We start from the raw sequence: 26,774 nt of genomic DNA on the forward strand, positions 1-26,774 counted from the left end.
GTATAATATGTAATATTATGCTATATTAAAAAGACATTTGAATACTAAGACAACATTCACCCCATATGTATATATATCAAGTTCAACCATATATATATGCAACAGTCGAATACTCAGTTGTGGCCATTCTATATGCATTAAACATCACATATATATGCAACAATTGAATACACACTTGGCAGTCATTCTACACATATTTATATATATGTTTTCAAGTATGTGCGCATGTGTTTGTGTGTGTAGAGAGAGAGAGAGAGCACAAATTCCAGTTGAACAAGATGCCGTCCCTTCTAGGACTGAACCAAACCCAGAATAGGCTCTTGAGAAAAATGCTCTTCATAAAGTTTTGACAGGGATCAAAGGATGGTAATAAGTCATGAAAATATTAATGTACATACAAACTTTACAAGCTGCTGGGGTTTCGTTAAATATGCCACTGAGCTAGCGATAGTGTTGGCTTGACCCAAAACCTTTTTAAAATAACTCTGCCCATACCCTCTTCCAGGTTTTTAACATTCATTTTCATTAAAAAATAGGCTTGACAATCTATGGAAACAATACACTCAGTTTGCTATCACTAGCAGGAATTGTGGGTAATAATGAGTTGAAATGCCTGTTGAGTACCTTGCAGGAAAACTTGGTGGTGAGTTTTTAATATACCTTGGGGTGATTTTAATGGAAAAAATTGCCATTTCACAGGAAAAAATTGCGTGGCTTGTGGCTATGGTAGAATGTGGCTGCTAAAAGTTAAAAAAATTAAAATGTGAGATCATTTTTTTGATGATTATGTCATGTAATCAGGGGTCTGGTGTTTATTTCTGCTGGTAGCAACATTTTATGCGTTTAGGATTTGGATTGTACTGAATTCTGCTTGTGCGTGACTGCAAACAGATGGGTATTCCATTTGTGTGACTGTAAATGGAATAGGATTGAATTATTTGTATCATTCGTTGTGTTCTTTTGTAGTTGTATTCATAACTTTTGCAATGACATCAAGGTTGTTTTGAAGATCAATTGTTTATAATTTTACTATATGACATTCATCAACAGAAATAGCCTCTACAGTAGACAACAATAGCTTATATAACCATCAGCATTGGTAATTAATAATATATTATTTGTACTTTTTACTGTTCATTGTTAGTAATTTTATTACTATGCGATTTCCTTTCTATCCTATTTTTCCAAAACATTTTAATAAGATTAAAAATCTATTTACTAACTTTTGAAGTAATTTTGATGGGTTCAAGTTAGGTGGTAATAATAGAGGTGGAGGCAGTGTTGAAATATTGAACTCTAATTTTGATTTATATATGAAGGAAATCAATAATATGCTCTCTAAATTTAGTAATATGCATGTTTTTGAAGAATATTGTTATAAATTTATATGTTTTTAAATGTTTGGAAAATTGCTGAGTTTTTCCTCGAGCTTTTGTGGAGTCCCAAATTTTTGAAAGTTTTGGGTCAGCCAAGTAATTACAAAGTCCGAGTTTTTCAACTATGGTAATGATCATACCTGTTAATCCAAAGTTACACAAAGTCCAAATTTGTTAAGCTCAGTTTCCGTTATCAAACACCAGTCTCTTCTATCTCCCAAAAATCATTGCCCTCAAAATTTTTCATCCCATATTTCATAAAACAAGCTACCCATGATTTGGGCAATAAGAACATTGATGAATCCATCGCTTCACTTGGATGAGACAAACTAGAACTCATAGTTCAAAACTTCAAACCCTTATCATTTGGCCATGCTCACAACTGAGCTTAACCACTAACCAAATTCATTCAATATGCCAAATACTTATGGTTTTTACCTAATATAACCCTAGATTCTAGTGGTAATGCATCCATAAATACCAATGTACATCTTAATAATTGAGCAAGATTGTCTGGCTGGTCAAGCCTGTGGCCACCTTACTAGTTTTGCTTTTGTTTTAATTTCATTAGCTTTCAAATGCTTTCCACCTAAGCCTATAGTGAAGGCCAATTAAAATCATTTGCATATTTCAAAAACATTCCAAGCCTTCAAGTAGAATGCCAATGCCATTATATATTCATAACACACACATAGTAAAAATATGAAATGCTCACAACTTACAATCACATAGTCATAAGAGAAGAAAAATAGACAAACATAAAGATTGCCAAATAAATGATTAAAATGAACAGCAATGAATCTAAATAGATGATGGCAAACCAATTCCACAAGATGGAACATTAAAGCATCAACTGACCATGCATAATAAAAGAAGGCAACAAAGATACATTACCCATTTATTCAAGACCGGAGATCACAGACAACAACACATATATCACAAACACATCCTAACTGGCTGTTTGCACATGGGTAAGACTTTGTCCTCAGTACTATGCTGATGTGAAGCATTTCCCCCATGATGGTCTTCCTCATCAGGGACAAACCTCGTACTAACATTAAATAGGAAATGATACATTTGTCAACATCATATGCATATAAAATAAAAGTGAATGTCGAACATTGATATAAACTGACTAATGTCATAACCACAAACTTCCAATACCTCAATACCCCTCAAGAATATGCCAACAATATTCTTAATATACTCAACCTCTCGTGAAGACAAGGGGGTACAGTCATGCCAACAAGGCCTTCCCAATCTCATCCTGAGCCCGAACTAGCACTCTAGGCCATGAGTGGGGCACCATAATTATCTTGTTAAATGTGAAATCTACCCAACCCCTAAATAAATTCATTAAGGCTATCACTTATTTAACCACAAACTTCCAACGAGATCTCCTGGCAGCCACTTACGGGCCCCAGCGCTCACTTGGAAGCCACTCCCCCTAACATGTTCTTAAAGTCTAGGGATAAATATAAAACATAAATCATAAAGATATCTCATAATCATCTTCTTATGATATCACTTTAGGGCTTCCACTTGTGATTCAATAACAAATTAAGACCAAATGGGTTAAACACTAAACTATTTGAATGTTCTTTAAATATCTTATTTCTTGTGCTTATTTAGTAATTTTGCAGTGGTATGTATTTTCCCTTTTGAAAGCTCATTGCTCTCAATTAGACTTCCTTCTTTGACAATTGTTGTGGATTATTACGTGTGGTCCTATAAGGGATTTAACACTAATGAATATGCCTGATAGTATTCTTCTATAACAATTCATTTTTCTAAACCCGTTCTTTATTTTTGTACATCTACCTTTACTTATTTCATTATCATACATTTTGAATGACCCTTTTCAATACAATAATCTATGGATATGGCCATCTCTGATCAATTACTTTATATCTTTATAGAAACTAAGACTTCTCTTAGTGATGAATAATTTTCTCTGAATGAAGATCTATTATTTTGCAACCTGTATAGAGATTATCCTTACATAATCTTCAAAAAAATAGTATGTCTTCCTATAATTTATGATTTTATTATTTGTTTTGTAATTGTTCTTTCCTTTATGATCAATAAATGAGGGGTTTAATTGGGGATTCCTGTTCTCTAATAAAAGGACAAACATGAATCTTACAAAACTGTGTCCTTGTGCACCATAACCTGGACTTAAAAAAAAATGGAAAACAAAGAATGATATCAGCAAATTGCCAAAAAGTCTTTGAGGAAGGTGGGGCAACCTAACACATACAAACTCAAAAAGCAACAACTAATGAATTTCAACCTGGTCAAGAACACCTTGGAACTTACCCTTCAGCAGATCTCAAACACAGGAGATCCTCCAACATCACCAACAATAGCATTCATTGAGACCAACTCTGATGCCATAGACCTGCCAACACCAACCTGATTCTGTTGGATATGGGCTTTACCACAACCTCTCCCACAATCCTAATCCACATGCACCAAATGAATGTTCTTTGCTCCATTATTAGCTAGCAAAGTAGCCTTCTATTTGTTCCATTCAACGAAGTCATCTCTTTATTTGAACATATGTAAAGCGTTTCTAGGCAGATCCTTGCATCGGTCCATTTTCTTGATCATTTGTAGTGATAGACTTGGCCCTGGATGAGTTTTGTCATGGTATCAGGGTTGCATTCTAGGAGATTAGACAAATCTAGGTGGGAGCCAGGGTGAGCATGCTTGGCTTGAGTGACAGATAGTCTGAAAAAATGGGTCAAGGATGCTGGACCATTGGGGTCATGCTTGCCACTTTTAGTCAAGTAGATGCCTAGAAGTCTTGGAGACATAAGTTCAGTAGTTTTTGTGGTTCGGAAGTCTTTCCTTTTGTCAAAGTCACACCTGAGATAACCTGGAGCATCACAAACTGAGTAGAATACCTTAAATGACTAAATTGCCAGTTTCCACAGGCAGCAAAATTGTCTTAACTGCAGCCATCGTGAAATTGCCTTGACTGCAGTGATATCAAAATTATCCCCTGACAGAAGTGGCAAAAACATCATAGTGCAATTAGAGCATAGACTTTGAAGGGTTTTTGAAGTTATAATTTTCTTTTGGACATATGATCTTCTATCTGGCACTTTGGGAGTGCATGGGAAGGGCATATATGTGTTCTAAAACATGTTTAAGTGGGGCTCTTTTGTAACCTTCATTCCATGCGCATTTTTGCTTTTGGAAGCATTGGAGCACGGGTTTCATGGTTTTAGGCATATTGCAGTTGTTGTTTAGCATTGTAATCATTGTCATAGCCCTATTTTCGTCTAGAGGCATTGTATACATGGACTGAAGCATAGTGGAATATGGTGCGAAAATGCTTACTTTTGTTGTAGTTTGTCCTTTTTCAGGGTTTCTCTAGGGTAATCTTGTTGTCTCAGGGCATGATATACTTCCATTTTATGTTGTTTTTATATGTTTTGTAATTGTTATGAATTTGCCTAGACTTTTATAGATCCATTAGAGGTGGAAACACAGTTTTTGAAGGTATTTGCAGGATTGACAAGGTCACAAGATATATCTGTATGCTGATGCCTTGGGTATGATACAATCCTTAAAGTTTATTGATCAACAAAGGCAAAAATCAGGGTAGTATGGTTTTACTTGAAAATTGGCCTTGATAGAGAGCTAATAATTTATTGGTTGCTGTTTGCCGCTCGGGTGAATAACTTAAAGTACACAGATAAAGCACGTAATGCAGAATAATAATGCCATAGATATCAGGTCAAATATAAGAGATGTTATTCCATTCATAATCGTGTGTCACAAGTTACATTCGGAAGTATATAAAGATACCGAGGGGGTGCGAGCGCCAACCGCCGCACCGCAACTGCCACCCCTCGGTTACCACTAACCAAGACAATTACAACTTACAACTTAATTAACTAGTTTTATTTGTTTACAATATTGCCGCTAACATCATCCCCCCCAAAAAACAAGGTCGTCTCCGGATGACAAAACAACATAGAAGGATTACAACATAAGACTCAGGACTGAGAAGGGGGTGGAGGAAGCGTCCTTGGTGGAGAGGGGGCGGCGCTCAGGTGAGCGGGTAACTCGTAGACCTGGTTAGGCCGCAACTTGAGGTCCCGCTCCGCCACCATCTGGTGTTCCATCGCTGTTTTCACCATCAATGCGGCCTCCAAAACTTCCTTATCTTTCTGATCCACCTGCTCCAAAGCGCTACTTAGTCGGTTCTCCAACATAGTCCTGTCTTCCTGCACTTCCTCCAACCGTGCCTCCAAGGTACCCCTAGTCGTCCTCTCTCCAGTTAACACTATTTCCAAGGCAGCTTGTTCTGCATCCCATGCGGTCGCCGCCCGGGCCAACTGCTCTCGGTGGAGTTCCTCCGTTTGCTGGAGCCTAGTAACCAACTCATCTTGGGCCAACACGGCCTCCCTGCGCCGGATCTCTGTACTGTCGACAATATATTGCGTCCTCTGCAACTCATAGTAAGTTTCTCGAAACGACTGCTCTATTTGCCTCAACAATGCCCCTCTGCTGGTTTCGCCAACCTGCTCCCGAAGGCCCCAATTCTCCAACATTTGCAAGGTCTCTGTGGTAGGCCATCCACCAGACTCGAAGCACTGAGTAAAGTGGGTCCTGCACATGTCCCTCATGAACTCAAGTAGCCGCGCCAATTCCTCGTCTGCCCGAGCCTCACCCTGAGACCGTACGGAGGCTACTACCCGTCTGGCTTCCACAACCATATTTGCCAAAAACTGCTCTAATTCCCTGTCGCCATCCCCTCTCGGAGATGCTACTATATCCTGCTCCTCCACAGCCTCGTGGGAAGTCTGAGGGAAACTCGGGGTGAACTCCTCCTGCGTAGGGCTCAACATCAACTCGCGGATGGGTGAGTGATCCCTCGGTACACTCCTCGTAGGCTCTGGCGAACCATCTCCGACTAGGTCCACAATCTTGTGAGGACCCTGCTCCCACCTTGGAGAAAGGACTACTGTTCCAACGGGGGCCATTGGTGACAACTTGAATCGGCTCAGCCATGCATTCATGTCTTGCTGAGAAGGGCGATCACTTCCTCCAGAAAGTTCCGGTGGTACCGCCATCTCCCCAGCTGCTGTCCCTCCAACCTCTACTATTGTCGTGGGATGACTCTCTTCCACCACCAGAGGCTCTACCAGTGTTGCGGCCGCAGGTGGGGGAGCCATAATCACGGGTGTCCGGCCTTGCCCAAAACCAGGAACTGGCACTGCCATCACTACCGCACCTGGAGGAGGCAACATGGTACCTGCAGAAGTTGTCTGCTCATCCAGAGGCTGCGCGACCGCCGTTGATGTTGCCCCCATGTCAGTCTCTCCATGTTGCCCACCCTGACCTACCATTCTGAAACTAGTCTCCATGGCAGAATCACTGGAGTCCTCCGCCTCCTCACTAGGGTCACTACTGCCAGACTCAGACTTTGTTGCCGATGCTGAAATCACTACCTTCCTCTTCCGTTTCGTGCCAGAGTGGATATCTCCGCTTGGCGCCATGGTGTCCAGGTGCATCCAATAAAAGATGGGGGGCTGTCCAGGGTGTACCCGACCTTGTGGTGCCAAGTATTGGTCCTGGTCCGGTGAGCCTCGAAGGCGTACTACATCCAAAAAGAACCCGATAGCGTGGTAGGGCATGTAGAAAGTCTTGTGCTGGAGAGTCATGAATTCCTCCATTCTGTCTGCTAATACAGATGCCCAGTCATATACTATACCGTTATGGATGCCATTCATGAGCACCATCTGTGCCATGGCAATATCCGAAGCTCGACTTGCTCCCGTCAACCGGCTCTTCACGACATCCACCAGGCACTGCCATATTCCTTCTCGTAAAAACGACTTCTTCAGACCGCGACTCTTGCTTGCGTACTGAAGGCTAGCAAGTTCTGCTTGTGTGAGGTCGTTGCGACACATCAGTTTCAGAAGTTTATCTTTGAAGTCGGGGGCTATTTTCTGTGCCTTATCCACTTTCTTTCCGTGCATCCCTGGAATACCAAAAACTCTGGTAAATTCGGTTGAAGCAAACGATATTGTAAGCTGCTGGTGGTCATAATCAAACACTGATTGCTGCCTGTGCGAGTCGTAAGTACCAATCATGGCGCGCAACACCACCTCGAAGTCCCTGATGCAAAAAATTGGCATCTGGATGGCCCACTGTACCTGTGCAAGTCGCAGTTGCGTCTTCAGAGGGTCATCATTCGGGGTCTCATTCCACCATCTCCTGCAATTTGTGCCAGTCAAACCCTCAAAAGTAATTGTGTCCATGGTCACGTCACTCTTTGCTGGAGTTTGCTGCACTTTGGAGCGTACCTTCTTCCCTTTCTTTTGGCTGTTGTCAGCCATGCCGCCTCTTACCTTTACACCCGAAGGCAGAATCCATACCACACCCTTGTTCCTTGAGGTTGACGGTGCTGCACCAGGTAACTGCTTTTGCCAATTTTTCCCACTGGTATCCATTAAATAATGCTTCCTTTGTCGTTTGTGCCCTCTTTTTTGGAAAAAAGAATAGGGTTAAAACAATAAGCACGTGCCTCTGTTGTAGCCGTACGGTAATGCTCTGTCCTTTCGTTGCCGTACCGTTAATATTCTGCTCCTCCCTGATGTGGCCCTCGTGCGATTTGCTGCTATGCTGGTGCGGGTTGCGTGTGTGGGCTGGGCCGACTGCGTGTTTATTTGCTTCTGCTGTGTTTGTGCTTTACGTTTGTGCGGGCTTTATGTTTGTGCGGGGCTTTACCACACGGTGGTGTCCACCGTCGGTGGTCCTACCTCACGGTGTTGCCACCGCACGGTGGTCCCACCGTCAATGTTGCCACCGCACGATGGACCCACCATCGGTGGTCTCACCGTACGGTGATTCCACCGTAGCTTCTTTCTTTTTTTTATTTTTATAAATTTCGGCCTACGGTCAGCTATTGTACGGACTTGAACGACCATACGGTTTTTTTATTATTTATTTTTAATTATTTCGTCTATAGGGTCCGGGATCGGTCGCCCGTTCATGGTACTATTTTAATTTCGACCCATTGACGGCGTCAGGTATCTCCTTCCCGTCGAGTGTCCACAACTTAATCGCCCCGTTGGCATTGACCTCGTGTACCTTGAAGGGCCCTAGCCATCGCACTTTAAATTTTCCTGGTTTGATTTCATTCTTCCCATTGAATTTCAACACTAACTGCCCAGGAGTAAACTTCATTCGCCGAAGATGCTTGTCATGCCAGACCTTCCATCTTTGCTGGGCTGCCTCTGTGGCCCATTGTGCCATCATTCTTTTTTCGTCCAACTTGCTTAAAGCATACAGTCTCTCCCTAAGGCTCTCCATATCCCTGAGTCTGTTCTCTACTGCAATGCAAAGGCTTGGCACCATGAATTCTGCTGGCACCACAGCGTCTTGCCCGTACATGAGTTGGAACGGAGCCTGGCCTGTGGTCACCTTGTAGGTTGTACGGTAGGCCTACAAGACCGAAGGTAACTTTTCTTCCCAGTCTTCTCCCTCGACACCACACGACTTGTATATCACACTCACAAAAATCTTGTTGGTAGCCTTGGCGTGCCCATTGGCTCGCGAGTAATAGGGGCTAGATAGAGAATGGAAAATCTTGAATTTTGTAGTAAGGAGTTTAATCACGTGATTCACAAAATGTCCTCCTCTGTTGCTTGTCAATTGCATAGGGATCCCATACCATGTAATAATTTGCTCGTAGATGAATCTTGCTGTACTTATGGTCGAGTTGTTCGGTAGGGCTTGCGCTTCAACCCACTTGGTTAAATACTCGGTAGCTACCACAATGTAGCGACACCTCCGAGCGTGGCTCACCTTGAGCGGGCCGATAAAATCCAGCCCCCAGCGTTCGAATAATTCTTGAGCATGTGAAGGGTTGAGGGGCATGAAATCCCTTTTTAGCAGCCTCCCCGCTCTCTGGCAGGTATCACAACCTACTACCCATTCTCTTGCATCAGTATACAATGTGGGCCACCAGAGGCTTGCTAGCAATACCTTCATTGCTGTAGTGTCCGGTCCCATATGGCCTCCTGTGGGCCCCTCATGTGCTTCCCTCAAAATGCTTGGCACCTCTTCCTCCATCACACATCGACGTAACACCTCGTCAGGCCCCATTTTATACAATAACCCATTAATCAGCTGGAATGTGCGGCTTCTCAACACAAGCTTTCTTCGCTCTCCCGGCAGCATGCCTTGGGGGAACACAGGTGGAGAGATATTCCCCGATGGCAGTATGCCATGGTGGTAGTACTGCGATCTTGAATAGGTGGGCGTCTGGAAAGTCATCATTTACCCCTTCTGGCGGCTCTCCAGACCTGATCTGGGACAATTGGTTAGCAATGACATGGCTTTTGCCTGGCCGTACAATTATTGTGAATGTAAACTCTTGCAGCAAGAGTAGCCATTGACTAATCCTTCCCTGAATTATCAGTTTGTTGACCAAGTACATGAGGGCTTTATGGTCCACGTAAAATGTGAACGGTGTCGCCAACAAATAGTGTCTGAATTTTGGTACCGCATAGATCATCCCCAGTGCCTCTTGTTCTGTTGTGCTGTAATTTTTCTCCGCTTTGGATAACAGTCTATTGGCAAAATAGACAGGATGATCCAACCCGTGATCTCCCACTTGGGCCAGTGTGGCACCGATCGCAAAGTTTAAAGCGTCCACATGGACATGGAACTCCTTGTCCCAGTTGGGGTAAGCGAGGATGGGAGCAGCTACCAGCCTCGTCTTCAATTCCTCAAATGCTTCACTCTCTAGGGTCCCCCAGGTGTACGACTCACCCTTGCGAGTAAGCTTGTCCAAGGGGTGGGATATTTGTGCAAAGTTTTTTATGAACCTCCTGTAATAGCCGATATGGCCCAGGAAGGACTTTACCCTGGTGACATCTGTAGGAGGCTCCATCTCCACTATTACCCGTATTTTGTCTGGGTCCGTCTTCAGACCTGCTTTGCATACAATGTGCCCAAGCAATTTGCCTTGTGGTACCATAAATCGACATTTTTTTGGATTAAGGGCCAGCCTTGCCCTTCGGCATCTCTCCAGGCACTCTTTGAGGGCTACCAAATGCGTATCTTGCTTGCTATAGATGGACCAATTGTCGAGGAAGGCTTTAAAATTCCCTACCGACATCTTATTGAATGTGTAGTATAATTCGTTGGAATATTGCAGGTGCATTGCATAGGCCAAATGGCATCCAGTTGTATGCATAGACACCATCTTCGACCACGAAGGTGGTCTTTAGTTTATCTTCCTTGGCGATTGAGATCTGGTTATATCGGGAAAATCCATCCAAAAACGAGTACATCTCATGGCCGGCCACCTCCTCCAGTATGCTATCCGTAAACGGGATTGGGAAGGGGTCTTTAATCGTTACTGCGTTGAGACACCGAAAGTCCACACAAATCCTTATTTGGTTAGCCGCCTCCTTTAGTGAAATGACTATGGGCGACACCCATTCGCTTGTCTGTACTTTAAAAATGATACCGGCCTCCAGCATTTTTTCTATCTCATCGTTCACCCGTGCTACATAGTTGCGGTTCATCCTATATGGTCTCTTTCGTACAGGGTGGGCTCCGGGTACCAACGGGATGCGGTGCACGCACAGTTTGGGAGGTACCCCCTTCAAGTCTTTGTACGTCCATGCAAAGACGTCTTTAAACTCCAGGAATATTTTGAAGGCCGCTGTCTTCAACACGGGATCCCAGTCATCCCCGACTAATATATTTCGTGGGTCCTCCTCCTTTCCCAGGTTTGTTGCCTTTAGCTTGGACTCTTCAAATTTAATTGGCTTGTCTTTCTCGAACTGATGTGCGGGTGCCTCGTCCACTCAAGCTTCCCCCTCCTTATATTCTCTGTATTCCGGAGGGAAGACCTCCAGATCGGCAGGCTCCTCTATCTGCAACATGTTGGAGTGAAAAACTTCGTAGTCCTCCATTTGCCAATGGAAGAGCCCTTTGAGTGAGCACACCTCATCTTTAGAACATCCCTCCAATTTGAGCACCCCTTCACTGTTCGGCTCCATCGCGTTCTTGCCCTTGCTTTCGTCGGGACCCCCTTCCCCTTTATAAGAGTCCTCTGAGTCCGAGTCGGAAGAAGCGAGCTCTTCGCCGACATCTTGGGTCCGTAGGTCAATGGTATATTTCTGCCCTCCCTTCTCCATGGAAAGTGTATTTTTCTTCCAGTTGTGGTTTACCCTCGCGGTGATCAACCACACTCTCCCCAGGATGGCATCATAGCCTTTCTTTTTCAAGGGAATAACTACAAAATCTAACAGGAAGGGCTGCGTACCAATTGTCACTTGCTGGGCCATCAATATGTTGAGTGGCTTGATGCCGTTTTGGTCGGCTCCTACCAGATTAAATGTGGATGGCCACAGGGTGGGTTTCCCTAGCCTCTTCCATGTCTCTTCTAGTAGTACATTCACCCCAGCACCTCCGTCCACACTTTAGAATGGTTCCAAGGATTGCCCATTTCTACCGCAGCTGGGTGTCTACCACTGTTCAAGGTTAGTAACATCGGGTCAGTCGAAGGGCTGGCGGGAACCTCCACCTATGGTGCACTAGAAGGTACGTGTGCGGTGCTTAGTACATTGCTGAGGATGGCAGTCCTCAAATGTGGCATGGAATCTAGAAGGTCTTTTACCTTTATCGGTACCTCCATCTGCAAGACTTGCCCAATAATATTCTTTTCTGCTTTCAAGCGGGTTGAGGGACTCACCGGCTCTGTGTTCTTCCGTCCCTCTGCCGCCATCTCCCGTTCAATGTCGGCCTTCGCCTCCCGCAGTCTCTCCTTCTTTGTGTGGGGGTCGGGATACGTTGCCTTCTTCGCCTGCGCGCGAGTGATCGCCAACACTTTGCCCGTCTTCTCAATATTGAGGAGATTGACCCCCTGTTTAGGGCATTTTGTGTCATCGTGATCCCCGGGGCCGCACCATCTACACAGGCTCTGGGGGGTTTCAGTATTCTGGCACTCCCGAGCGAAGTGCCCCCATTGGTTGTAGGCCCGACATTGGATTATTGGCCGCCCCTTAACGCCATATTGCATTCTGCTTTGATTGTTGTTGTTGTTGTTGTTGCCTCTCCCTCCTCTTCGGTTACCTCTGTAACCACCGGATGATGCAGTGGCGTCGGCTTGCGGCTGGGCAGAGCCCGTTGACAGTGAGGGTTGCTCTTGGGCGAAGAATACCTAGTTCCCTTTTGTTTTCATGTTGTAGGGGCATTCTTTGACGGCGTGTCCCAACATCTGGCCAATTTCGCAGAATGCCCTCTTCGGGCAGATGCCCTTTGTGTGACCTTCCTTACGATCAGTGCACCACACGTCTTTGTTTTTGCTCGTGCTTCCTTTCATGTTCTTAAATTCCTTCAACATACGGTACATATCCTTTTGAAGAGCTTGCACCTTCTTACTTGATGATTCCTCACTACTACTTTCTCCCGAGGACTCCTCTTCTCTAGAGGACTTGTCCTTTTTCTTTCGCGATGTTTTGTCTTCACTTTCCAAATCCATCGCGCGGTTGTATGCATCATCGTATGAAGTGGGTGGTACAATTTTCATCTTCCTCCGCAGGGATGACCGCAACCCTTCCACGAACCATCTCTTCTTTAGTCTGTCAGCCGGCTGGTTCTCCATCTTCCCTAGTAACTCCTTTAACCGTCGGCTGTATGTTCGCACTGTTTCGTGCTTTCCTTGCTTTGTGCTTAATATCTCCGCCAGGATCTCATTATCATCTCGAAGGAGTCGAAACTCCTTCTCAAAAGCTTTCTATAGGTCATCCCATGTTCCCATCTTTGTTTTATCCACATCAGAGTACCAATCAATGGCTGCTCCTCTCAGGGTGGCAGGGAACTGTACCACCCAATCTGCTTTGTCAACTACCTTGTTGGCTGACCTTATTGTCTCACATGTACGACAGTGCCGTACGGGGTCATCGTTGCCATCTCCATTGAATTTAGGCAACTTCTCTTTGCCCGCCATCGATGGGGGTTGTCTTCCTGGAGGTGGCTGTGGCTGCGTCTGTGCGCAGCTCCCTCCGGCGTCGGTGGTGTGTCCTGCGTGGGTGACTGGAGGTACGGTGCTTTGCCGTGTGGCACCTGCAACTGTACGGTTGTCCTCCCCTCCGTTCTCCCCCGCACCCACTCCTGGCTCCCTCTGGTGATCCTCACTTTGTGGCGTAAGGGATAAGTTTCTAAACTGATCCCAGGTCTCTTCGATTAGATTCCTCCGTAACCTTGTTTCCTCCTGAAACTCTTCGTGGCTTCTCACCCTACGGTGTTCTGGCGACGAGTAGAAATTTTCCTTGGCTTCTGCACCCTCCGTGACACCTCCTTGGTTCCCTTTGGGCCACCCTTTGGCAGGTCATCCTTCGGCAAGTTGCCTCAGCCTCCGTCTACGTTCTACTTGCTGTTCCAGAATCAAGGCCCTCTGCGCGGCCTCCCACTCGTCCGTTTCTGCTTTCTTATTTCTATCTTTATTTAATAGGTTGGGCATTAATTCCCATACATTTCCATAATTCACAACACATAAACTAGAACAAGCCTTTATTAATTCATTTCGTCAATACAACTCGTGTCAATATTATGACACCTTTATTTGAATATAGAATGTTCCTTTATCCCTATGGGATTCAGGGTTCAATTCCTTCCTGGCCTCGTGCCATCCCGCTCCACTTCCTGATGGCTGCTTTCTTCGTACTGTTGAAGGATTTGTTGGCGTCACTCTTCCTGGGCATTATCCTCCAGGCGAGCTTGTTGTGCCAGCGATGCCTATGCAAGCAACCGGGGAAGGTGGTTCATCAACCGATTTACTGTCGGGCTAACCTCCAGCGCTGTCCACACAGCACTTGGTGGGATTTCCGCCTCCGTGGCCTCTTGTCGGATGTAGGTCTCGATGGCTACCTGGAGCAGAATTGAAAATTCCCTCGTCCCAGTGTCTTCTCCGTTGTAGAGCTCTGTTTGTGCGTCGTCGGCCTCTGGGTTTATCTCACCAACGGGTAGGCCCATCGTGACCATGCGCCATCCGCGTCTTCCATTCCCGAGTATGTCTAGGCAACGGCGCCAAATGTTTGCTCTCTCGGGTGAATAACTTAAAGTACACAGATAAAGCACGTAATGCAGAATAATAATGCCATAGATATCAGGTCAAATATAAGAGATGTTATTCCATTCATAATCGTGTGTCACAAGTTACATTTGGAAGTATATAAAGATACCGAGGGGGTGCTAGTGCCAACCGCCACACCGCAACTGCCACCCCTCGGTTACCACTAACCAAGACAATTACAACTTACAACTTAATTAACTAGTTTTATTTGTTTACAATATTGCTGCTAACAGTTGCCACCATCATGTGGCAAAAAATGCTTGGCTTTCTCAAAGGCCAAAATTTTTAATTAGTGAGAGTGAAGGATGTCTACCCACCTCCCAAACATAGAAGGTGTTGTTGCAGGGTAAGAAAGAAGGGGCCACATTGGCCATACAAAAAACCAACTCCATAGCATGAGGGAGGCTTGTAGGCAAGCTAACATTTGCTTTTATAACAGGCTTACCAATGTTGACAAGATTTTTGGATCCTCAGAAGCTGGAATGTAATCCTTATTCAAAAAATCAATTAACAAACAAAGAACCTTCCAATATATAGTGGTAGCCACCATGGAATTCAGGCACTCAATCCCTGGACGGTCTTCCCAGCCATCTGGCCCAAAGATTTCTTAAATGAAATGTAGGCCCTGCTTCTCTGTAATCTCAGAAATTAGTTTGAATTTCCTGGTAGTTACACTTCTCCAAAGAGATTTTTTTAAGCTAATGAGTAGACTTGAACTCTAGACACTGAAGCCACAAAACCTATTGTAGAGAGTAGAAAAAAAGGCAACTGAACATGCTTTGTCTGTTTACTTAGAAAGGAACAGTGAAGAGAGATAGTATTTCATCAATCTGCATTGAATTTATGAGGCCTTCACACTTGTATCCTTTGTTGGCATAAGGGCGACAACATACCCATGCAAACCAATGGTGCCATGGGAATAAAGGAGAAGGGTACAGATCTATTATATATAAGTACACTCATCTTAAGATATGCATAGGTGGGGATGTGTTGTGACGTATTCACACATCGCCCCATTGCAAATGGGGACCCCTACTTTTTGCTTTCTAGGGTTAGTTTTCTTGGCTTAGTCTTTTAGGTTCTTGGCTATTGATCTTTGCATTAGAATTGCCAGAGAGCCAGAGAGCTTATTTGAATAGGATGCTCTTGTTAGGTTGAGATGAACCAATGGGTGGCCCAGGTCAGGGTCTCTTTGAAAGCCCTCTTTAGGTCTGGCCTTGGCCTAGTTTTGGGGTTAAGTCTTGATTAGGATGATGAAGTAAAGATCAAGTGCAATCATGAAGGAGAGAATGGAGGGAGGTAAAGATTTCTTCACTTAGTTTGATGAAGTCCTTTTACTTCTAGGCTTTGATTGGCATGGAACTGACCTATTTGCCCTTAGAAAATGCCTAATGATCAAGTCTAGACTTGAAAGTTTGACAAGATGAAGAGAAAGCTAAGCCTATCTTTCAAATTCGCTCCTGACCCTTCCAAAGGTACATGAGCGAATTCCTCCTAAACTCCCTTTGCCCTCCTAATTTGGATGAAATCCCACTCTAGAATGATTAATTGAGAGAGATTGGCATGAATTCACCCTTGGGGATGCCTTTGGACAAACTTTGACTTGGTAATTTGGAGAGAGTCAAGAATTTGAGCAATATTGCAAAATTCGCTCTTGACCCTTCCAAAGGGTCAGGAGCGAATTTGCTTAGACTTTTCTCTTGCCCCCAGTTTGGATCATGAACCTTTTTCCCATTGTTTGAGTGAGAGAGAAAATGATCTATCCATGCCTTTGAAGGTGAGTTGACAGGAAGTTGAGCAAGGAAGTGTGAAGAATTTGAGCTCTAAAGCCAAATTCGCTTAGGACCCTTCTAAAGGGTCAGGAGCGAATTTTCTTAAAACACCTATTTGCTCCTTGTTTGGGTCAAAATATTTGTTACTATGGAGTGATCGAGGGAGGATTGATGTGTGCATGCCTTGAGAATGAATTGGAAACAAGATTGAATGATAAAGGTTAAGAATTTGAGCTAAAATGCTAAATTCGCTCCTGACCCTTCCAAAGGGACAGGAGCGAATTTCCTTAGATCTCCTCTCTTGGACCTAACTTAGATCAAAAATCTTGCTCCTATGCCGAAGATTGACCTATCTATGCCTTGTGAGCGAATTCAAACAAGATTGGATGATGAAAATTGAGCCATGAAGCCAAATTCGCTCCTAACCCTTCCAAAGGTACAAGAGCGAATTTCCTTAGATTTCCCTCCTTGCACCTAGTTTGGACCATAAATCTTGCCCCCATGACGTAAATGAAAGAATGTTAATGCTTTGAAAGTGAATTGAAGAAGTTAAATGAACTTGGAACATGGAGAAATTGAGAATTTGAGGCTTAAAGGTCAAATTCGCTCCTGACCCTTCCAAAGGGTCCAGAGCGAATTTTCTCAAAGGGTCATGTACCTTCCAAAGGTACCAAAGCGAATTTATCTAAGAGCACCTTCTTGCCCCTTATTTGGATCAAATTAATGATTCTATGCCTTGAGTGAAGGGGACTTGATTTGTTCATGCCCTTGAAGTGAATTCAAACAAGGTGAAGTGATGAAATATGGAGAATTTGTGCAAACTTGCCAAATTCACTCTCGACCCTTCCAAAGGGTCCAAAGCGATTTTTCTCAAAGGGTCATGTACCTTCCAAAGGTACAGGAGCGAAATCCTTGAGGAGACCTAATTCTTCACCAAAGTCATTGAGTGGTTGTCATTTTGAGCAATAGTGAGAGCAAATTGGCTTGAGTATGGAAAGAAAAGGATCAAAGTTCAAGTCTAAGACAAAGTTATGAGAAAAGAAGTGTGAATTGAGCCTAAAGGAGCAAATTCACTCCTGACCCTTCCAAAGGGTTCAGAGCGAATTTCTTCAAGAGACCTTGTACCTTGCTCAAACCTTTGAACCAACCCATTCCCTAAGTAATTTTAAAGGCAAATGACTTGATTTTGATGAGGAAAATGTTGAGAGATGAAGTTCTATGAAGGAAGAATTGAGCAAAATGCCAAATTTGCTCCTGACCCTTCCAAAGGGTCCAGAGCGAATTTTCCTAGAAGGTCATGTACCTTCCAAAGGTACCGAAGCGAAATCTCTTCTAGGCCTTCCTAAGGTTCAAAATGATGATATCTTCATATGAAAGAATTGGAATCTAAGGCTAAAATGATAAAAAGAAGGCAATAAGTGAATTTAACTAGTAAAGAAGCTAATTTGCTCATATACCTCTCAAAGGGTCCAGAGCGAAGATTCCATTTTAGGGCCTGTCCTTCCAAAGGGTCGAGAGCGAATTTTCATTATAGGTCTTGTACTTCCAAACGGTCCAGAGCAAATTTTCATTACAGGTCCTGTCCTTCCAAAGGGTCTAGAGCGAATTTTCATTATAGGTCCTATCCTTCCAAAGGGTCCAGAGCGAAAATTCCATTTTAGGGCCTGTCCTTCCAAAGGGTCAAGAGCGAATTTTCATTATAGGTCTTGTCCTTCCAAAGGGTCCAGAGCAAATTTTCATTATAGGTCTTGTCCTTCCAAAGGGTCCAGAGCGAATTTTCATTATAGGTTCTATCCTTCCAAAGGGTCCAGAGCGAGTTTTCATTATAGGTCCTGTCCTTCCAAAGGGTCCAGAGTGAAATTGATCCTAGTGCCTTCTTGTTGATGGTTTGAAGTGAGAAATACCATGTTAGGATGAATATATCATATGTGCTTGACACCATCTTTTGTTTGTTTCGTAGATCTACAAGACCAAGTTGGAAGGAGATTAGGCAAGGACAAGGACGGCCTCTTCAAACCTCATCATCATCAAGGACACCTCAAATCTATGGAGGAAGACTCAAAGTGCTATTAAGTTGAAAGGACTTCGAATGATCAACAATTGCAAGCAATGGAGCTAGCCATCCTCAAGGACCTCATTGTATCACAAAGAGAAATCACAAGATATCAGAAGAAGGATCATACAAGCACTTCAAAGAGCATTAAGCACAAGACAGTCAAGGAAAGGTACATCATTCATCAAGTACATCAAGGACGAAGGAGGATCAACCAAGGTCAGTGCAAGGGTACGTTGAAGAAGCAGATAGTTTCAGAAGAGTTAATTAAAATTAGCTTCTCATCATCATCACATTGAATATCAAGAGATACAACATTCCTTGACCAAGCACAAACGCAAGACAAGGTGGCATCCTAGTCACTGTTCCTCCAGTCAGAAAGGTCCACATCAGCATGTCCAAATTCTATGAATCACGCTTCTGCACGAAGGCACAAACTCTGATGTACCTACCCCTGTTTCCTATTGGTTCTCATGCATTGAATGTAATTTTTTCATTGGCTAAAGGAGTTTGTTGTAACAAACCCTAATTAGGGTTTTCATCCTGAAATCCTAGCCATTCATTGTAAATCAATCAGAGCCATTGAGATGTAAAGAGCTCTCTATATAAAGCTCTGGCTCTTCATTTGTAAAGGTTAATAGTTAGTTAATAGTGGTTAGAACAACCAATAGTCAATAAGTTAATAGTCAATAGAATAGAAGTTAGAGTAGAGTAGGAGGAGAAGGTAAGAAATTGTTGCCTTAATTGTAAAAGATTCCAATTACATTGAAGATATGGTGAAATATGTTGTCCCTTTGCAATGTGCATGGTTTCTTGTTGAATCTTCATATTAGATGGTAGATAATTAGATTGAATGGAGAAAGTTGTTGAATGCACTTGTGTGGAATCTGCCTAGTCCATACCACGAGCCTCTTACTGATTGTAAGTGCGCCCTGCGTGGTCAACTGACATTGAATGAGCTTAATCTCGAATTTTTATACATACATTGTTCATGCATTAACTTGAATGGTGATCAGTGTCTGATGGTGTAACGATTTGAACATATTCGAAGCGTTCCTTAGAAGATTGCACTGAGCTGGTGTCAAATTGTTCAGTTTGATGGTGAGACCTAGCCCAGTAGGACTCCACCTAGTCATTCATCTATATTCTTACATTCTAGGTTCTAGAATTGATTCTCTAAACCCTATGCTTTTGATATTTCTTTATTTCCCAGCGAGTAGTTAGGACTCAAGTTCTAGCTAATTAAGCATTTAGGCATTCAAATGTAAGTCCCCGTGTGATTCCAACATAATCACATCAGACCAACTGTGCTTATCCACACGTAGAGACCCTACATACCAGAACCTTGGAGTTATTTCGATTGATCCTTAGGCAAATCTTCAACATTCGAATAACTTTGTTCAAGAGAGGATAAGATACCTTGGTACTTTATTCTGCGTTCGCATGTGTGTAAAAAACACATCAACAGGATGGTGTCCTTATTCCTATATTAGACTTTCCTTGTAAGTATGAGTTGCATGTTTTCTTGGCGTATTGCCCTGTTTAAATACTAGAGCATTCTTGTTAGAGGCATATTGTTCCTAAAGCATATTATTATTTATCAGCTTCCATTTCAAATTATAAATGAGTTAGGCAAACTAACATGGGTGTTACATATAATTTGTGATCTTGTTGCTGGAATGCTTGTTGCCAGGTGTCTTGCCATACCAATTACAACCATAATAGCTATCATTGCTTATGCTACACGATAGAAATGTTACCATTCCATTTATTAGAAGCAAGCACCTGCATATTGTCATTATGTTGCTTACCTACATGAATTTTGTTTCCTCCCTGTTTAAAATTCTTTAAAGACTTTTAGTTTTCTTGTTTTTTTTGAACACTAGTCTTCATTTTATGTGATCTATTATATTCAGAACTTATTTTTTTAGTGATGACTGCCATAACTTTTATTTTTTGTTAATTTGCTATTGTCTCAGATGTAATCTTATGAGAGTATCAAAATTGTGGGAACTTTATTTTAGTGTAGTGCATGTCTTGAGCTCTTAACTAACAACATATTTCTGGCATCGATTGGAAAAATCGCAGGGCAAGGAAAAGTGAACATTAACTGCAAGAAACCAGTAGATTTGCTTCAACAAAATAAGAACGGAATTCTAATGGAAAATCAAAATGGGCTAAGTTTTGAGAAACACACTATATATAGTGAGGAAGTCCTTAACAGGGAAGCGACCAAGTTTGATTTGGGAAACAATGCAAACCCAAATACTGGAAAGGTATTGTCTGCAAAATGTGTGACATTAAATACTTACCTTTTGCTTCAAAACAGTGATAACGTGAGCATTTTATTTGGTAAAGTTGCTTCAAACTGTTTGATGTGGAGGCTTAGAAGTTATGCTTTCAACTTCTCACCATCTAGCCATTTTTCTAGAAGAGAAGGTGGATAAATGTGCTTTATATATTCTGGCTACAGTAGATACGGTCTCGGCCTTAATTTTATTGCCTTATAAATTTTCAAAGAATTTTCATTCTTTCTACCATCTGTTATCCTTGTTCTATTTGTGTTCATATTGCTTCTATTCTTTTTCATTATTCTGCATTGTCCATTTTGTTCTGCTCAGCAACTTTTATACAACCACCTGCAAATTAGGCGACCTCTTTGCTTTCCCTGCTACCATTTTCCCCCCCATTTTGGGCTACGGCAACTACTCTTGGAAGAAATATACTGGCTTCTGCTCATGAAAAAAATATACTGGCTGCTATTTTGCAGTTTCTATTCACATCAAAATAACTAAGCACCGTAACGTACTGTCCATATAAACTACTTTGGTTGATGGGAATAAGTGTGCATTACTGATATTTCTGTAGCTAGAAGACTAAATTTGCTTGTTTATCTGCCAAAGTTTGAGGTCGTGATTGCTAATAGAAGATACATAACAAGAGATGCAACACAGGAATGTTTTTATATGTTAAAACAACTTGAAAGATGAACAAATGGGAATGGCCGTTTCTTGGTCTCATGCAGCTTTTTGCCTTTGCTTGTTTGCACATTTATAACTGCTGTAGACCACTGCAGGCCATTTTCATTCATATCATTTATTTTTGCTGCCTCAGGTTCCTGTAAAAGTGTTCAGGCCTCTAAAATTTGACATTACACGTGTATATTTTATGGCTGTTACAGGGGCCTTTAATGCTCAACCTTACCCAATCTTGTTTCTCATCACATTTCCAAATTTATTATTTTTTTATCACCCTGAAATCATGGCTTGCCCAAGAGTTCAATGAACCCCTCCCCTCAGCAACCACATCAGCAGACTCATCTCCTCTATTAAGGAATCATCCATGAGCAACAACAAAAGTTGAATCCAATCCCTTATCTCTTAAGAAGGGACAACTCTCAATAATTTTCTGAGAAATCTGGTAAGATCATGGCATAGGAATCTGGGGGGCTGTTATCAGAAAGACCCTTGTGAAATAGAATACTTTTTACATGTTTAAGGAAAATATAATTGGGAGACCTGAAAATATTTTTCAGCTCATGATTCAAGATGTGTCCATGCCTTAATGAATTTCTGGGTGCTTCACTGAGCTTGTGTACCATTACAAGGCTGCCTATCACCAACAACCACCCAAACATCACTGAAAATGTAGAGCACCAAGCACCAAGCACCAGATGAGACTACCACATCTACCCGACAAAACACGACAAATCCTTATAGAATGGAGAGTAGATACAACCTGTCAAAGATTACGCACATGCCAAGCATAAAGAATCATTATTATCAGTCACCACCTAGCCTGCCACTTAAACCATAGACATGACTAATGATCATTAATGAGGGGCGCTGAAGAAAAATCCAATCACAGTGGATGATCTTCAATTGAAAGGCGCTGAAGAAAAATCCAATCACAGTGGATGACCTTCAATTGAAAACATACTCAGCTTGTCCCAATCCTTTAAATTTGAATTTTCTAAGGTCCTGAAGGGTGATAAATTAATGCCTTTGTTAGCACAAAGGTATGCCACCTTGTTTTGTTCCCAAAAGCAATGAGAGAAATATATATTATCAAAATGACTGAATAATTCAATGACTGTCTTTAAAAGAGAGTCAAATTTCCAATTAGGATGGTGCTTTCTTCAGACCAAATTATTGTTTAGGGAGCCACTTTCTACAACAAGATTACATCAACCTTCTGAGAAGGCCATAGAAATTAGCAAATTAGTGCTTTTTTCAGACCATTAATAATGTTTAGGGATCTTTCTTTGATGAAGGAATTAGGCAATTATGTAACGCATAACCTGCACTGGCAGGCACTCAAGGTTGTTGTCGGGTAATTAAGCAATAAGACATTTAATGTAATTAGAGTTAATGACGGCAGTTAACCCGTCGGTTGTCGACAGTTGACACCGGGTAACTGACCGGTCACCTTTATATATTAGCGAGTCCTTGGTCATGGGGACGGAGTTAGTATGGTCATTGTCGTTGTACTGACATTATTATGAATCAATGAAGATCTGAGTTTCTTTATATTTTGTCATGATGCATTTTGTCATGTCTATTATTTCTGCAATGCATTGAATTACACTTTATTGGCAAAACATTTGGCGCCGTTGCCTAGACAGACTCGGGAAAAGGAGTGGATGGCGTACGGACGCGATGGGCCTACCCGTGAGCGAGATTAACCCTGAGGCGGACGACGCACGAATAGAGCTCTACGACGGAGAAGATACTACAACAAGGGAATTTTCAATCCTGCTTCAGGTGGCCATCGAAACCTACGTCCGAAGAGAGGCCATGGAGGTGGAAGTTCCAACAAGTGCCGTGTGGACCGCACTGGAAGTTAGCCCTGCGGTGAATCAGTTGATGAACCACCTCCCTCGATTGCTCGCACATGCTTCACTCGCACAGCGGGCTCGCCTGGAGGAAATTGCTTGCGAAGAACGACGCCAACAGATCCTCCTACAGTATGAAGAAAACAACTGTCGTTGGGAAGCGCAACAGGATGGCATGCGACGGGACACTTGAACCTTGAGCCGTACGGGGCGGAATAAAGAACACTCATTGTAATAATTATGTCATATTGTTGACATAGACTTGTATCCTACAGGATGAATGAATAAAAGTGTTCTACTTTTTATATGTCGTTATATATAAAGCCGTACGGGAATTAATGCCCAATACATTGAATAAAGACAAAAATAAGCAAGAGTATATAGATGAACGTGCAGTAGCCCGACGTGCCTTGATCCTTGAACAACAAGCGGAAAGGCGATGGAGGTGTAAGCGAAGGGAGGAGGAACGCTTCGAAGGGGACGGTGAGGCCGACGGCCACCTGCGGAGTCGGGAGGAGTTACTTGCGGAAACCCGCCGCAGGATAGAGTGTACTAAAACTTAGTTGAGGGACTTGAGGGACTTGTCACGCACACCACAGGCTAGGGAAACTCCACAGAGTGGGGAGGAGGCAAGGGAGGGAGAAGACACCGGGGCTGCCAGGAGTGTCGGAGGGACACCGGGGCACGACGGTCAAGCACCTCTTACAAGATCTAACCCATCCGGAGTAGGACAACAGCCACTAGTAGTAAAAAGACAAGGCATGGTGCAAAAACAAAAACTTCCAAAGTTCCATGGGGACGGGAAAGAAGACCCTGTCCGCCACTGTCGCACTTGTGAAACAATTTGGGGAGCAAATGGTGTTACCGATCAGGACGAGTGGGTAACACAGTTTCCCGCAACCCTAAGGGGCGTGGCCATCGACTGGTTCTCCAATACGGGGAAGGCTAAAATTAGCACATGGCCTGACTTGAAGAAGGAATTTCAAGCCGAGTTTTGTCTCCTAAGAGACGATAATGAGATCGTAGCCGAAATTTACAGCACGAAACAGAGGAAGAACGAGATGGTTCGAACCTACAGTCGGCGGCTCAAAGAGCTGCTAGGAAAAATGGAGAACCAGCCCGCAGATGGACTGAAAAAACGGTGGTTCGTGGAAGGTCTGAAGACGTCTCTTAGACGGAAAATGAAGATTGTACCTCCCTCTTCATATATCGACGCCTATAATAGGGCAATGGATTTAGAAAGAGAGCAGAAGATGTCCAAGAAAAAGAAAAAGAAATCCTCATCAGACGACGATTCCTCTTTTGACAAAAGCAGTAGCAATGATGACGAGTCTAATCGGAAGGTACGGGCTCTCCAAGAAAGATATGGAGCGAATGATGAGAGATGAAGGCGACCAAAGGAAGTACAAGCAAAGCCGACGAAGGGGATTTATGGTGCACGGACTGCCGCAACGACGGACACACCAAGGGGTCTTGTCCGAAGAAAGCATTTTGTGATATTTGTCAGATTGCCGGACACCTTACCAAGGAGTGTCCGTACAATATGAGGACCCGTAACCAACAGGTTCTCTTTACGGAACCATCTGCGCCAGCCGGCACGTCCCAGCCTGCGATCAACAACGCGTCGTTTGGCAGCTATCGGAACAACAGGCGAGGAGGAAGAGGCAATAATAATAATACTAATAATAGAAGCCGAATCCAATACGACGCTAAAGGGCGGCCAATGATACAATGTTGGGCTTGCAACCAATGGGGGCATTTTGCTAGGGACTGTACGGCGGAGGAAGTGCCACAAAAACTTTGCAAGTGGTGCGGTCTAGGGGACCATGACGATGGCAACTGTCCGAAATCTGGAGTTAATTTGTTGAATGTAGAAACGGACGATGTGCTCGCCATAACAAGATCCAAGACGAAAGCGGCCACTTACCCAGATCCTCGTATGGAAAAATGAAAGGCACTGGAGGCAGGAGCGGAACTAGAGAAGGAGATGTCGACGAACAAGGACGCACACGGGCTTGCAGTTACTTCTCGCTCTGAAGCAGAAACAAATATTATAAACCAATTGCTACAGGTCGAGATACCCGTCAAAATGAAGGATCTCCTGAAAAGTATGCCACACTTGCGGACGACACTTCTGCAATCCGTACTGATAACCCCAGTCGGCCGACCAACACATGGAAGGGACAACCTTGGCGAGACGGCGGCAGACCCATTAGCCCTGACGATCAACAATGGTAGACACCCAGCAGTGGTGGAAATGGGTATACTGGGCACCATCTTGACCGACACCATTGTCGGCGGTGGGTCGGGAGTAAATGTCTTGCCAAAGGAAACATGGAAAAAATTGGGCAAACCTACTGTCTGGCCGTCCACATTTAATTTATTGGGAGCAAACCAACACGGCACCAAGCCGCTTGGCAGACTCATGGCGCAGCCAGTAACGATCGGAACACAGCCGTTCGTCTTGAACTTTGTGGTCATCCCATTGAAGAAGAAGGAATATGATGCCATCCTTGGCAGAGGCTGGCTGGCTGGTGGCGGCAAAAGCAAACCACAATTGGAAAAAGAACACCTTGTCCATGGAAAAGGCCGACAAAAGATATATCATTGACCTCAAAACCCAACTGGTCAGTGAAGAGTTGGCATCAGAGTCAGAGTCCGACGGGGATGACAGTACGGACGAAGGGAAGGATGGCAGGGAACCAGATGACGAAGGCATCTTAGGAATTCAAGCTTGTTCTGAGGACGAGATGGATTCTTTGAGAGGGCTCTTCCATTGGCAAATGGAAGACTATGAATTATTGTACGGGTGCAATATGCTGGAGATCGAAGAAGAACCTGACGAGAACGAGTTCCCGCCAGAGTACGGACAATACAAGGAAGGGGATGCCCCTGTGGATGACGCACCAATGCACCAGTTCGACAAGAGTAAGCCCATAAGGTACGAGGAATCCGCACTTAAAATTACAAATCTTGGAGAAACTTCAGAACAGAAAAATATTTTGGTCGGCGACGACTGGAATCCGGTCTTGAAGATGGTGGCGTTCAAAATTTTCACAGAGTACAAGGATGTGTTCGCCTGGATGTATAAAGACCTCAAAGGGGTACCACAAGAACTTTGTGTGCACCGGATCCCTCTGGTTCTCGGAGCCGTGCCTGTACGGAAGCGGCCTTACAGGATGAACAAAAATTATGCCGCTAGGGTAAATGACGAAATTGACCGCATGCTTGAAGCAGGAATCATCTTCAAGGTCCAGACCAGCGAATGGGTATCACCCATTGTGATATCCTTGAAAAAGGAGGCCGATTAGATAAGAATCTGTGTAGACTTCAGGTGTTTGAATGCTGTCACAATTAAAGATCCATTTCCCATACCATTCACAGACACCATCCTCGAGGAAGTAGCGGGCCATGAAATTTATTCATTTATGGATGGATTCTCCGGATATAATCAAATTTCCATTGCAAAGGAGGACAAATTGAAGACCACCTTTGTCGTAGAAGATGGCGTCTATGCATACAACCGGATGCCATTCGGGTTGTGCAACGCACCAGCTACCTTCCAACGGATAATCCTCCATATTTTCGACAAAATGTCCGTAGGAAACTTCAAAGCATTCTT

General features: G+C 43.5%; 1 protein-coding gene across 2 annotated transcripts in view; it reads left to right on the plus strand.

Annotated features, from left to right (window-relative positions):
- Positions 1-26,774, plus strand: part of LOC131063957 (probable NAD kinase 1) — a 170,075-nt gene that overhangs the window by 56,276 nt on the left and 87,025 nt on the right. For both annotated transcript variants that reach the window (XM_057997962.2, XM_057997961.2), the window contains one exon: positions 20,407-20,594. In XM_057997962.2, coding sequence (XP_057853945.2) covers positions 20,407-20,594 — 188 coding nt within the window. The remainder of the gene's footprint in view (positions 1-20,406; positions 20,595-26,774) is intronic.

The sequence above is a fragment of the Cryptomeria japonica genome, chromosome 11, assembly GCF_030272615.1.
Source record: "Cryptomeria japonica chromosome 11, Sugi_1.0, whole genome shotgun sequence".
NCBI classification, from domain to species: domain Eukaryota; kingdom Viridiplantae; phylum Streptophyta; class Pinopsida; order Cupressales; family Cupressaceae; genus Cryptomeria; species Cryptomeria japonica.